At 42.1% G+C, this 14,830-nt stretch overlaps 2 protein-coding genes across 3 annotated transcripts; both read right to left on the bottom strand.

Annotated features, from left to right (window-relative positions):
- Positions 1-1,917: 1,917 nt before the first annotated feature.
- Positions 1,918-6,591, bottom strand: LOC124864446 (PDZ domain-containing protein GIPC1-like). 2 transcript variants are annotated; one of them, XM_047359227.1, is made up of 7 exons: positions 6,355-6,591; positions 5,436-5,934; positions 5,177-5,362; positions 4,862-5,042; positions 3,555-3,667; positions 3,388-3,469; positions 1,918-3,304 (listed from the first exon to the last, which is right to left on the bottom strand). In XM_047359227.1, the coding sequence occupies exons 2-7, from the start codon at positions 5,727-5,729 to the stop codon at positions 3,153-3,155; spliced, it is 1,008 nt and encodes a 335-aa protein (XP_047215183.1). In that variant the 5' UTR covers positions 5,730-5,934; positions 6,355-6,591; the 3' UTR covers positions 1,918-3,152. The 2 variants fall into 2 exon arrangements, with proteins under 2 accessions (XP_047215183.1, XP_047215184.1); XM_047359228.1 differs by having other exon boundaries at positions 6,434-6,591.
- Positions 6,592-9,075: 2,484 nt separating this feature from the next.
- dnajb1a (DnaJ heat shock protein family (Hsp40) member B1a) lies at positions 9,076-13,604 on the bottom strand. Its single transcript, XM_047358225.1, has 3 exons — positions 13,153-13,604; positions 10,437-10,999; positions 9,076-10,343 (listed from the first exon to the last, which is right to left on the bottom strand). Exons 1-3 carry the CDS (start codon positions 13,361-13,363, stop codon positions 10,113-10,115), a joined length of 1,005 nt encoding a protein of 334 aa, XP_047214181.1. The 5' UTR covers positions 13,364-13,604; the 3' UTR covers positions 9,076-10,112.
- Between the last annotated feature and the right edge of the window lie 1,226 nt (positions 13,605-14,830).

The raw sequence follows: 14,830 nt of genomic DNA, 5'->3' as shown, positions 1-14,830 counted from the left end.
ATAGTAAATTATATTTCAATTTGCCCCGCTCCGGCCATTGTGGTCCTTAATATTATTGTAGTCATTCCGGAGTTTTATTAACTTTTCCCTACACTATTACTCTGAAAACCTCATTTCTCCTGGTCCCGTGGCCAATCAGTGAACGGCAGTCTGTTCATGTCACATGGAGTCCCTATTTAGTCCCGGTCGGACCTGCTCAGGAGCAGGGACCAAAAAAGTAGGTACGGAGAAAACGGCACACTCTCCATTTCTGCTACTTGTATGACCCCTTCTCTTTTCCAATGGTTATGGTCAATCTGACAGAGAGAGGTATCCCAATCGTGGTTTTTAGTATAACAACGACCATCAGTGGGCTCTAGATGGACAAGCTCTACTTTTAAGGCTAGGCTTAAAACTTTCCTTTTTGATAAAGCTTATAGTTAGAGTGGCTTAGGTTATCCTGAGCTATCTCTGTAGTTATGCTGCTATAGGCTTAGCCTTCTGGAGGACATAAAGACACTTTCACCCTCTTCGCTACATTCTCACACTACTCTCCAATTTTGCATTATTTGCTGTTATTTCAGCTTTTAACTTTGTTCTCCCTCTTTTCTCTTCCTAGAAGCTACACCTGGCCTGACTCTGTGTCTACCTGTGACACCTTTCTGGAGCGGGGCATCATCCAAGCTTCTGCTGTTAACAACTTAATGCTCACCCTCTACCGATGACCCACATAGCCCTGTCTTTCAGTGTTTAACCCTTTCTCTCTCCTAGACATAGCTACTGACTGAGCTTTTACTGTAACTAATTATATGTGCTCTCGTTCAGACTCTAACCTTGAAAACTGGCTCAAAGTTGATCTGTTCTTTATTTCTAGGTGAAACGACTAAAGGAGCTACATCCATTAACATTTACTTTTCCTTCCCATAGAAAGTACTCCTGGATCAGTGCTTCTTTGTTCTTTTTGTGTCTCTGCTCTGTTCTCTCAAACCCCCAGTCGGTCGTGGCAGATGGCCGCTCACACTGGTTCTGGTTCTGCTGGAGGTTTCTTCCTGTTAAAAGGGAGTTTTTCCTCTCCACTGTCGCTACATGCATGCTCAGTATGAGGGATTGCTGCAAAGTCAACGCCAGTGACTGTCCACTGTCTCTACATGCTCATCCGGGAGGAGGGAATGCTGCACGTCACTGACTGGATGCAATCTGTTCGGTTTCTTAAGACAGAAAAACATTTTATCCAATTTGAATAAATAACTGAATCTGACTGTACTGTTCAATGATTAGTATTAATTGGAATGTATGAACCTGACTTGTGAAGTCCCTTGAGACAACATGTGTTGTGAATTGGCGCTATATAAATAAAACTGAATTGAATTAATGGAAACGCTCACAAAGCGGGCCGAGTGGAGTAGAGCCAGGCTAAACAGAGCCAGCGAAAAAGGGGCAAATGTGTCTTAATGCTTTGCTTGCAAACAAACGTTCCTCCTCCAAGTTCCAGCGCATATTTAAGTGAGGGATTCGATTCATTTTTAACTTGTATGCAACTAATTTTTTTTCTGGACTCCTAATCATTTTCTAAAAAAAATTAATAGGAAACAAATTCAGCAGCGGGATTAAATGCCTATTCCCTCCACTATAACTCTCCAATTTACCACCTTCCTGACAAAGTCCTGTAAATGACCTCAATCAGTCTGACCAGCACTATCACGAGAGCCGAGGTCCATCTGATTACATCAGCCGACAGCCTGCTGACAGAGATTTCACAGTCTGAATAAACATCATGTATTTTTCAGAAGGACAAAGGAGGGGGAAGAGATACAAACCTGAGGCAGTTTCTGTGAAAGCTCGAAAAACATTTAAGATACTGAAGTGGGTAAAAGTGTTATCTGGTGTAATTTAAACCCTTTTAAAAGACGAAACAGTGCAGTGAAAGACTAAACAGAACATGCTTTGTAGGTGTTATTGCATTATATTTGAACATGGACAGTGTAACACAAAGCCATCAAAATAATTATTAGTGTCCAAGCATGAGTTAATTACATCACCCCTAAAGATTTATCATCAACTATGAGGATTGATACAAGACTACAAAACAACTTCATCACATTTGGATCATCTGGAAATGTTAGAACACCAAAAGCCTCTTTTTTCTTTTAAATCTGGTGTTTTGCAGGATGGATATATTGACAGGTTCTTTAACACCATGCATCTTAAAGTCTTCAAATATGACCGTTATCTAAAAATAAAATAAAAAAAAAAGGTGAAATGCAGATTTTGTTTTTTGCACAGGTACTCCGAACCATCACAGTTTCTTTAATAGTGCTCTCTCAATAATAAAGATGCACGACATGGTGAAAATTGTCTTTTTACACAATTCTTTTTAAAATAGACATCACATCACCTCATATAAAAACAGCTAGCTATAAAAAAATAAGCCGACACGGTCCACAAACCAACCTGCTGCCCGACCCTCAGTAACAGGACTTTAACACTGATTTTCTCTTGACACTGTAGTCTAGAAAAAACAGGTTCCTTCTCCTGTCTCCTTCGCTAGTAGTAAGCCATTTATCTTTTTAGTGTAATCTACGGTTTACCATCAACTCTTTGTAACCAGAGGTTTTATTTATAACATAAAACCACCAGCTGCTATGAAGAAATGTAAAAAAAAAAAAAATTGTAACAGCACATGCGTGTAAAACTGATCCATCACAGTAACATCAAGTGGTTCAGAACAGCGCTGTAATTCAGGGGAGACCTTGTGCTGTGCAATATCTAACAAGGTGAGGTAACGTGCAGCTCATCTTCTCCTCTGCTGTTGCAGAAAGAATCTGATTTTTTTTGTTAAAAGATCTTGTTTCTCCCATATCAGTAAACGGAGTCGGTGCTCATTCCACTACATTCAACTACAACATAAACATGCGGGAGGTCACGTGATGCGCTCAATGATGTCATTTCTGGAAAAACGCTGGAAGACAAAGTAAAGTACTGCAGTCACGTTCCTTTCCATGTAACTGGACGTTCTGCTCTGGCTCCCGAAGGGAATGGAAATGCACAAAAATACAAGGAGTGCTGCACGCTGGAATAAAAATAAACTCATGATGGTGGTGTTGTGGTTTTTTGTTAGTAGTGTTGAGTGCTGTGGGTGTTAATAAGGCGTTCTGCTCCACTTGCTCCTGCAGTTACACGCGTCCAACCTTTGCGTCTCCGATGGCGCCCCAGACGTCAAAAACAAACTCGTCGGGGAAAGCGAAATCTCCCAGAGTTTCATCTAAAGCTTCGGCAAACTCGTCTGGGTTCTTCTTGTCTTTGCCCAGCTCCACCATTGTGGCCGCTGAGGACAAACATGAGGTCATTTAAATCAACAAGAAACACAGAGTTGGACCACAAAAGTCTACGGAGACAAAATATTCTTACCAAGTTCGCTGTCTCTGATACCCATGTAGCTCTCTAGCAAATCATCCACCTTCTCAATCGCCTTTTCCTCAAATGCAGAAGGCTGAAAGAACAAAATGAAATGTGTATGAGCAGGCTAATAAACACAGATTGATTTAACAGCCCAAAGCCTTTTGTTATCAGCTCACCAGTTCCTCCACTGTGGCAGGACCTTTAGAGCGCAGACGAAGGGTCCCTCTGCCCGTCCCGAGCTGGACCCCCGATGCTGACCTGGAGCCTGAGGACCTCTGGCCGATCATATCTACGTAAACATTTGATATATTTAGTGTTAACTAGAGATGCACTGGGAAATAAACTGGACTCCCCCAATAAGCCTGTTTTCAGTTTGTTTGGCCAGTCCAAAACCCAAAAAGTCCGATTTTTTTTTTTTAAATCAGTAAATGCATATTCACCAGACACTAACGGGTCCCATTAAAAACACTGACTGTACAAGTGGTTAGTAAAGGACTTAATGTTAATTATTTTCAATACCAAAGACATGTTTGAAGATTAGAGGAAGAACAACTTTCAAGAACCTTCAAAAAAGGAAACTGTTTCTACAGCTGTTCAGTCAAGGTGTGCTACACCTCAGGAGATAAGGAAGGCTGTACATATTACAGAAAATTTGATTTTTTTATTTGAATCCCTTTGAGCTTTCAACCTCTGGATTTGGAAATGTTGCCAGCCTTTTGGAAATCCCTCAGTTAAGGGTAAGATCACACAGAGACCGATTGCTCTGGATTAAAAATGCTAACCATGCTAATCTAGTTAACTACGGTAATCACTAATATAACAATCTGAAGAAAGGCAACCTTGTTATTGTTTTCAAATAATCGTGAAATCTGGTTTTACTGAAGCGACGGGGCGGATGGCGTAGTAGTGGACCGGGGGCCTCCTATACGGAGGCTACTGGACCTCGACGAAGCAACATTGGGTCCTTTGGTTCCTGCCTTTCATCGTTTTATTTTATAATTGACCCTTTACTTGAATACAGTGACATTTTAAGCCACTACAGACAAAAGGAAAAAATGTGTTGAACGCATAATTATAAAAAGTAGAAATTCAACGCTTCACAAACTGCCTAACCTTTGAATCCCTAATATAAACCTTTTACACTAAACTCCAATTATAAAACCTTTCATCTCTGACAGTGGGAGACATCATCACCTACATCTAACAATTATCTCAGCTCCAGGACTGTAGCTTCGGTTATTTTGGTCTTATGTTTGCCTATTAGGATCATTTCATGAATGTTCTGTAACAATTTTATTAACTCGGGCTTTTGATGCATTTTATTTTGTAACAGGATGCTGAATATTAAACCAAAAGCCACTCAGTATTAGACATAAGGTCTATGCAGTATTGTTTGTTGCAGCTGATATCTTAAAGTAAATTCAGTACAGATCAAGAAATATGACAAGGAAGCTTGTTAGGATCACTGTTCTCTCTAACCTACCAAAAGCTTTGAGGGGCTCCACAAGCTTGATGGTGAACATTTTCCCCTTAGGAAGCTCCTTCAGCATTTTGGCAACTTCATAATGTCTACAGCCAATGAGGCGATGGCCATTAATGGACTCAATCATGTCACCTACGTTAATGACCTGAATTTGGTGGATGATGCTCCCCTCCCGGATCCTCTGCAAAGCGGCAAAAGTCAAAACATGTCACATTAAAAACAATCCAGCAGATAATTCTGCCATTATTGCATTAATAATTACACCCGATAGTCCGGGATCAGGCCTTTCACTGTAAATACAGGAGCTTTGCTCACCTTAATGAAAGCATAACCGGCTCCATTATCAGTGATTGTCAATCCTAAAGCATCTTCTCCTTTGAAGATTTCTATTTCCTTCTTCTGGCCTTTAATGTGGGCAAAAATGAAGTCCTCCAGCCCGATCTGTCCCCCTAAAAGTTTATCCATGTCCACTTTGTGAGTGTTCAGTGTGCAAAACATAACCTGTGCAGGGAAACATTTAAATTTAACCTTTATCCCAATCAAAAATGTCTAATGTATTCAAAGTCTGACTGACCTCAGATGCTGGGATGCCGAAGGCCTCTCCAATCTTGGCATAGAGCTCTCGCACATTGCTGAAGCCCTCAATGCGGCCTGTGGGGCTGCCATGAGCCAGTTGGGTGTGGAAGATCAGCCGGGGTCTCATGTTGTTTGGTGGGGGAGGAAGGCCGTCAGAGCCTACACCTTCCCCAACGACCCCTCCATCCAATCCCTCCATACCCGACACGTTGAGACAACCACGAATGGGCTCAGCTTCCTCATTCTCCACCAAAGGGGATGCCTTCTTCCTTCTTCCCAGTCCCAGAGGCATTGTGGACGCTGCTATAGGAAGTTACCCCACAATCCAGAGCAACATAAACTTCTGGTGCTGACTCAGCCGCAGATCAATCAGGGTTTACGTAAAAGTCCTCCAGACCAGTTTGAAAGCTGTATCAGCCAGGCACTGAATGGATGTGGGAGCACACACATTAGAGCAGCAGCTCACATAGCTGCAGGCTAAAGTTGAAGGTGATCAGCTGGAAAAGAGAAACAAAAACTTCAGTTATTTTCATACATTTAAAGAACCAGGGAGAACCTCAGGTACAATATACTGTAAAAGCTTCAATATCATGAGCTGCTCCACAAACAGGCAGTAAACTCAGTGTTAAATCTAAAGAAATGCGTTACATAAATTAAAGTTACTACTTATCTAGCACCACACTGCAGCTTGGACAATCAATACATGAGACAAGGCTAACATTAGCTGCTAACTGGCTTCCAGTTAAAGCAAAACACTTGACAGCCACCCAGCTACAGAACCAAGACCAAAATAACACAAATTAAACAGGTGCCTGTGACTCCTTGCCATATGGTTACTGAGAAGTGTTGAGGTTAATTAGCACGATCGTTAAACATAAACCGTGAAGCCGAAACATGGCAGGGCTCCTCATTCTCACCCAAACAAGACTTTTAGCTCTTCCTGTTAGCTGAGCAGCCTGCTAAACGCCTATCTGCTGTTTCTCGTCAGAAAATAACCTTATTCTAATGAAGCTAGATATCCTCGCTGCTCCGCGTCTTGCTGTGATGTTAGGCTATCCCGATCAGGTTGGTCGGAAATGACAGCGTGTGTTAGCCGCGGTGTGTTGTTGTACAATTAGCTTGGAGACAGCCAAGCTGGGTGGAACAATGCCGCCTTCACGTAGCCTCGTAAATAACAAGTTCTCGTCCAAGCCGGAGTGAATTATGTGAAATAACAATTTGGAGATAAAAAGAGATAAAACTATTGTTCTTTTATTAATAGGTATAGCAGGCAGGGATACGATTCACACACGTGTTAATTTGATTAACATTTAAATGATTAAGGCCTTTTTATGTGGTCACTAAAGGAGAGGAAAGGAGCATAAAGGTGAACAAATTAACACAAACTAACTAATTAACTAAATATATAAATTAAATAAACAAATAAAACTAGTTTTACCAACCCTGCTTATTTCCAATGTCTGCTTTTTTAAAACACATCCTGTTACATTTCTCCTTTCACAATGTAACTCTTTTCTGCCCTCTAGCGGTTACTAACTGGAATCGCCACCAGTCACACTAAAGTCTGAGTCCCTCCTCTAGCATTGACTACTGAGAGCTCATTAATTTAAAATGTTTATTTTATCTCTATATGTATTTATTATTATATAGATATTTAATTCCCAAGCTCTATTTACTGGACCCCCTGCAGTTTGCCTACAGAGCCAACAGGTCTGTAGATGATGCAGTCAACCTAGACCTTCACTTCATCCTCCGGCACCTGGACTCCACAGGAACCTATGCCAGGATCCTGTTTGTGGATTTCAGCTCTGCCTTCAACACCATCGTCCCAGTTCTGCTACAGGAGAAGCTCTCCCAGCTGAGTGTGCCCGACTCCACCTGCAGGTGGATCACTGACTTCCTGTCTGACAGGAAGCAGCGTGTGAGGCTGGGGAAGCATGTCTCTGACTCCCTGACCATCAGCACCGGTTCCCCCCAAGGCTGTGTTCTCTCTCCTCTGCTCTTCTCCCTGTACACCAACAGCTGCACCTCCAGTCACCAGTCTGTCAAGCTTCTGAAGTTTGCGGACGACACCACCCTGATCGGACTCATCTCTGATGGTGACGAGTCCGCGTACAGATGGGAGGTGGACCATCTGTTGGACTGGTGCAGCCAGAACAACCTTGAGTTCAACGCTGTAAAGACAGTGGAGATGGTTGTGAACTTCAGGCAGAACCCAGCCCCACCTGCCCCCATCACCCTCTGTGACTCCACAATTGACACTGTGGAATCTTTCCGCTTCCTGGGAACCATCATCTCCCAGGATCTCAAGTGGGAGCCAAACATCAGCTCCCTCATCAAGAAAGCCCAGCAGAGGATGTTCTTCCTGCGGCAGCTGAAGAAATTCAACCTGCCAAAGACTATGATGGTGCACTTCTACACAGCCATCATTGAGTCCATCCTCACCTCCTCCATCACCATCTGGTACGCCGCTGCTACAGCCAAGGATAAGGGCAGGCTGCAGCGTGTCATTCGGTCTGCTGAGAAGGTGATTGGCTGCAGTCTACTGTCGCTCCAGGAACTGTACACCTCCAGGACCCTGAAGCGGGCAGGGAAGATTCTGGCTGATCCCTCCCACCCCGGTCACAGACTCTTTGAGACTCTCCTCTCTGGCAGGAGGCTGCGGTCCATCCGGACCAAAACCTCACGCCACAAGCCACCAGCCACCAGCCCGGAAACCACCCTGACACCCCAAACCCCCCCCCCCCCCCCCTTATTTTTTTTACATTAACGCTCAGCTTGGACTCCTGCTTTACTTGCACAATGATCACCTGCACTGTTGTATTGCTCTTGCATCTTATACTGCTCTATATTTACTCTCACTCATTTAAAACTGTGCACATATATTTATATTATATTGTAGATATGTTTATACAGTTTAATTTGTATTGTATTGCACCGACTACGCCAAAACAAATTCCTTGTATGTCCAAAAACGTACTTGGCAATAAAGCTTTTCTGATTCTGATCATTAGGTCTAGTTTCTAAGTACTTCCTCTTGAGAATGCTATTGCCACAATATTGAGGTTATCCCATATCTTTTTCAACCGCACCTTTTCCTTTAACTCAACTTTCTATAAATATGCTTGGGCACAACACTGTCAACAGTTTTTTTATGAAATGAGAAGCATTAATCACAATTGTATTTTCAGAAAACATGTAAAAACCCTCCAATGTGATTTATTTTTCCTAACATTTTTGGGGAACGGATGCTGGGAACTTGTAATACTACTTTTAATCTCATGCTCATGCATTTGTCATATTTCTTTATGTGTGTTTCAACGGTGCTGTAGCTCACAGTTAAATAATTGTCATAGAAACGTTTTGTAAATGTTATAACACACAAATAAACAAGTATTAGTCGTGCTGCTATTAAGAAATGAAAAAAATCAGATGAAGGGGCTCCATCCTCTGAAGCAAACCTTCATCTCTGTAGGATCCTAAAAATAAAAAAAACATAGTCACAGATGATGTCATCAAGGGGTGCTTCTCAATTTCTTTAATGTGAAATCGAAAAGGATAAAAATATCCTGCGATAAAAGCATTCTTGTTAAAACCAAAGGACTTTGAAGCCCCAGCCACAGAAAGCACAGCATACACAACATTTTAATGCTCTTTATTTCCCTCTAAGAGAAACAAACAGGCTTTTTACATACAAAAAAACACCACAGAGATGAGACATCTCTTAGTTTAAATCATCTGTCTGTGTCTAAAACCTAACACTCAGAGTAACACTCCAGGAAAAGCAGAAAAAGCAGGAGGTAACATAAACACTGAAACGTCCAACAATCTCCCAGCGATCACTCGGACCTGAGGAACGACTCATTTCCAGGAAGTAGGCAGTCAGTGTGTTGAAGAGAAATTAAACCAAAAATGATTATACTGCAGTTTTTCAGATCAAGAACACAAATGTTTCTCACAGGTAAAAAAAGAAAACATGTAATAAATTTGTTTTATATTGTTTAACAGGATTAATTAAAGTAATCATCTATTAAGATATGACAGCAGGATTCAAACCTTTAGATGCACATGTAATTTAATTACACAGAGACCGCTGTTTGGCACAAACAATGTGCATAAGGAGTAATGTGTTTAAACAGCTTAAACATCTTTAACTTTTCATGATCAGACTTATCGATCTGGTAGAAATTTATTTTTCTCTCCAAAATTTCCTTCCGAGGCAGGAATCTGTTACTCCCCAGATTCATTTGCACGGGTTACATTTATAGCCTTCAGAAGACGTTCAGTGTATTTTCCTCTGCAGTTTGTGACATCGCGGGATTACAATCAAATGGCGACGTCTTGTGATTCGCTGAACTTTTTATTACAACGAAAAATAGGAAATACACACGAGCATGCATCGGTGCCCCTGAGGTTTGGTTAAGTAGCTGGCTGCACGCTACACACGTCTGCTCAGAAGCAAAATCCTCTGCCACAAAATTCACTTAGCCGTGCAAACTTTTCACACTTTTCACACTATGCTTGATTTTTCTTCCTTCACATGAAACCAGGTTTGGTTCTGAAACCCAACAGGAATAAAAACCCAAGCCTAAATCGTTTAGGCTGCAACATGGCGCTGAACAGCAGGGCGCCACTGGAAATGTTAGCTGGTTAAAATGTGGTGAAGGGACTTCGGTCACATGGGGAGAATCTCCTCGAGTGCATCTCGCGTGTTTTCGCCCAGTTTGTCGGGAAATTTAACGGAGAAGTCCAAGATCATGTCGCCTCTTTTTTCAGGATACTTGGACAGAGGAAGTCCCTCTCCGGTGATGCGCTTCTTCATCCCGGGTTTCACTACTTCCCTGGAAGTAACAGTGATTGTCCGGCCGTCCAGAGTGGGCGCCTTGACTGTGCATCCGCATAATGCCTGGAGACAAACACCAAAGGAAAATAATAGCAATTTATTTTAATTTGCAAGACTTTTATTTTTAAGTTGACGCAAAGACATCTGATTTTTTACCTCTCGAAGTGAGATTTTTGCAGGATAAACTATATCTGATCCATCTCTCCTGAACAAAGGGTGGGGTTTGTCCTTAACCACAAAAACCACGTCGGCAGGAATGTTGGTTGGAGTTTCATCGCCCTCCCTGGGAAAAGTGATTTTCGTGCCCTCTTTCCACCCACGTTTGATATTTACTGTTAAAATCTTGTCCTCTTTGCGCAGTGTGCAGCCATCAGGGTTCAGTCTCTTGCGGGAAATCTTCATCTTTTTCGTGCACCCGGTGAAAACCTCCTCGAGGCTCACCTTCAGCTCGTGCACCACAGGCGGATCCTGCCTCTTCTCGTGTGCCCTGTGGATGCCACCTGGGTGGACTTTAAAGGACCTGTGAAACCCGCCGATTCCTCCAATGCCGAACGCCGAGAAGGGATCGTCAATGTCGCCGTCGAAGGACGATGGGAAGAAGTGATCGAAAGGGCTGCGGCCGCCAAAGAACTCAGCAAATATGGCATGAGGGTCTCCGTTGAAGGTGTAGTTGAAAGTGGGGCCACAGTGTTCCCTGCCGTCACCCGAACCCTTTAATCCTGTTCAGCAAGAAGGCAACAAAGATCATGTTGAACCTTTAGCATCAATGGGAAGAACAAATGATGAAAAATGATTCTCCCTCATAATAATCTAAAGGTTTTCATGCAGCCCTCATTTTACTACTTGGATAATTTTCTCCAGGTTTTCTAAAAGCTATTTCAACCTCTTCTTTAAACATTTTGACAAACTAAGAAACTATTGAGTAAAAAATGTTATCAAATGAGGGTTGGATCAAAACTTTAGAGCAGTACTTTAGCTTTAAAAGAAACATTTGGCAGCTACTTACATGAAAATGAAAGCATTGACCAAAGTCTGCCCAAGATTTTATGGCAGAATTTGATTTGGCTCCCATTTAAGCCCATCACTCCCGTTACCACAGCAACACTAATTGGGGCCTGCCCAAGCATTGCATAGGAGAGCAGTGCATTGCGAAACACTTTTCACCCAGTGTTGTGTCTTTATTATTATATTTTCAAAAATAAAGGATGAATATTAATGTTCCCCTGTCCGTTCTGATAAAAACGGTCCAAGAATGACATCGATCGCCCCTACGGTTTCAGAGTTATGGCCAGTTGTTCGGGAGCATGCGCCTCCATGTTATAAAGCCTAGACCAGGGGAGACAGAGAGAGAGGTGCTGCGTGAGTGAGAAACAGCAGGTGTCAAGTTACACTGACGCTCTTTGCTGATTGGCTGATTCATTCCTCACTGTTCTATTTATAGCTCTGTGTATCTCCTACTGTATATGTCTGGATGGGATTCTGTCTTTCTTTCTGCCTCTCTGTGTCTCACACTGGGACACACACCCACACACACACAGACACACAGACACACACACACCCACACAGACACACACAGACACACACACTCACACACAGACACACACCCACACACACACACAGACACACACACACACACACACAGACACACACCCACACACACACAGACACACACCCACACACACACACAGACACACACACACCCACACACAGACACACACACCCACACACAGACACACACAGACACACACACTCACACACAGACACACACCCACACACACACAGACACACACCCACACACACACTCACACACTCACACACACCCACACACATACATGCATGGATTACTATCTTTCTGAGGACTTTGCATTGACTTTCATTGATATTCATTCATTTCTATGGCTTAAACCTGACCTGACACCTAACCCTTTGACCAGCTTCATAGGAGGCAACTACATGGCGGCCATGTTGTGTGGGGAACTTAAACAGCATGTACTGCTGTTCCAACACCCAGACAACAGTGATTGACCCTAAAGGTCAATTTCTTTCATACACCCTCCATGCTTATTAATGATTATTAAAAGCTGATAATGGCATACACAATGGTTTTAGAATAGCAAGCATGTTCTATATAACTAATAGAAATAACCCAGACCTGAAAGGACAACCATGCTTGATTTTCAAAATAAGACAAAATCTGCTCTATAAAATAAAAGCCTTTAAACAATAGATGATTGCAGGAGTGGGCTTCACACTACTGTTGGAGCTCCCCCAGTATTGGAAATAGGACCATGTTGGCCTTTTAAAATAAAGCCTACTGAAACTTTCAAAATAAAAGCCTCAAGCCCCCCATAGTTACTATGGATTTTGTGAGCTCACAAGAGCATAGAAAAGGATTTTGAAATAGCAAGCGGGTTCTATTTAACCAATGCAACTAACCCAGACCTGAAAGGACACCCATACTAGGTTTTCAAAATAAGACAAAACATGCTCTACAAAATAAAAGCCTTTACACTTTAAACAATAGATCATTGCAGAACTGGGCATTACACTACTGTTGGAGTTCACCCAGTGTTGGAAATGGGACTATGCTGCTCCTTTGAAATATGTGTTACTGAAACTTTCAAAATAAAAGCCTCAACCCCCCATAGTTACTATGGATTTGGAGAGCTGAAAAGAGCATAGAAAACGATTTTGAAATAGCAAACAGGTTCTGTATAACTAATAGAAATAACCCAGACCTGAAGGGACAACCATGCTGGACTTTCAAAATAAGACAAAACATGCTCTACAAAATAAAAGCCTTTGCATTTTAAACAATAGATCTTTTCACGACTGGGCTTCACACTATGTTGGAGTTACAGTGTTTGGGTACCTTCTTCTCCATAGCGATCGTAAATGTCTCTTTTCTTGATGTCACTGAGGACATCATAAGCTTCGGCGACCTCCTTGAATTTGTCTTCAGCTCCGGATGACTTGTTTTTGTCCGGATGGAAGCGCAGAGCCTGCTTTCTGTACGCCTTTTTGACCTCGTCGTCGGAAGCACCTCTGGCTATTCCCAGCACATTGTAATAATCTTTACCCATCACAATGACCGGTCAGGTCCGTTTTCCCGACCTCTGTTATGAAAGCACGGTCAGCGCGGACGTCCAGGTTGGGATGTTGTGCGGCTCAACTTGCATTGCCCACGCCGCAGCTGGTGTCACCTCCGCGGACAAAAACTGCCAAGGCGGTCTGAGGAAAACTTTCTGCTATGAGCGCAAAAGTCGTGGAAAAAGGTTCTGTTTGTTTAGTTAGTTTTTTTTTTAAATAAAAGAGTAAGGAACAAAGTGTACTTAGTGATGAGTTGCCGCTATGCGGATAGAAGCCGGGGCACAGAAACTTCTGGAAGAAGCTGACGAATGTAGGTCGAGAGGATTCCCTCCATACAACTTCCGGTTTCACCTGACCTACTTAAAGGTGCGTCATTGAACTTCGGTGTTTCTAAACCGAACCGAACAACCAGACGAACTCCCATCAATTAAACTAGTATTTTATACATTGAAACATAGTGATGAAACCATATCTTGTTTTGTCTTTATTATAAATTCAGAAAATACTTGCTGTGTCCACTGAAGAGGAAGGGTTCCGCTTTTATGCCCTTCAAAATAAATCAACCCGGTTTGCATAACTAAAAATATACTTTATTGTTGCTCAGTGGGGAAAGTCATGTTATAATTACACGGGCCTTTTTTCTGTTGTAGCTCCTAAACTGTGGAACCAGCTCCCCCTTCTTATCTGTCTTGTTGTTTCCAAGTCTCTTCCGGCGCTATGTTGCTGGCGCCGGCCGGAATAGTATTACCGTAACTCCATGCAAGTTCGCTCAATCTGAAAAATTACAGCGCTGACAGAGAGCTGAGAATCACTGCTTCCTGTCAATATATAACCTTGGGTGTATATTACGGTGATGTGAACACTACCGCGAAAACAGCAGCTTTGAAAAAAGACGAGAGAAAGACGTATGGAGTAAGCTAGCATTAGATAGCGTTATATAGTAGGGTTTCTGAGTGTTTCTGGTTGGGTCTACATTTTATAAGACACACGTATAATGTATGGAAGACCGGAAAGGACTATAAAACGGCTGCTACGGTTCATAGAGGAGAGTGATGTGGAGGATTCCTCTTCTGAACTGAAGTATGTTGTTTTTAGCAGAAATTGTTTGTAAGATTTAGAACAAATTTGTGTTTAGCTCAATTTTGTCGTTATAATTATTTGCCAGAGTGTTTATGTAACATAATGTGAGACACATCTATTATTTGTACATATTACAATGATAGAAATCATTGTGTTTGCTGCTACTGTAAAAATGAAAGATTTTCATTTGTTATCCATTTTACTTTCAGCACTTACCCCACTAATGAAGAGTCCTCCAGTGACAGGTACTGACATTGTGCATTGTATATAATTATTTATTTCTCATTATGTGTAAAATGAGGAAAAATGAAACACTTTTAATTGAAAAAAACAAAACAAAAAAACCTTTTCAGTTTGGAGAAATTCAAGCTACACTGCAA

This window comes from Girardinichthys multiradiatus, chromosome Y, assembly GCF_021462225.1.
Source record: "Girardinichthys multiradiatus isolate DD_20200921_A chromosome Y, DD_fGirMul_XY1, whole genome shotgun sequence".
Lineage (NCBI taxonomy): Eukaryota > Metazoa > Chordata > Actinopteri > Cyprinodontiformes > Goodeidae > Girardinichthys > Girardinichthys multiradiatus.
This window is presented reverse-complemented; position numbering and strand designations above follow the sequence as displayed.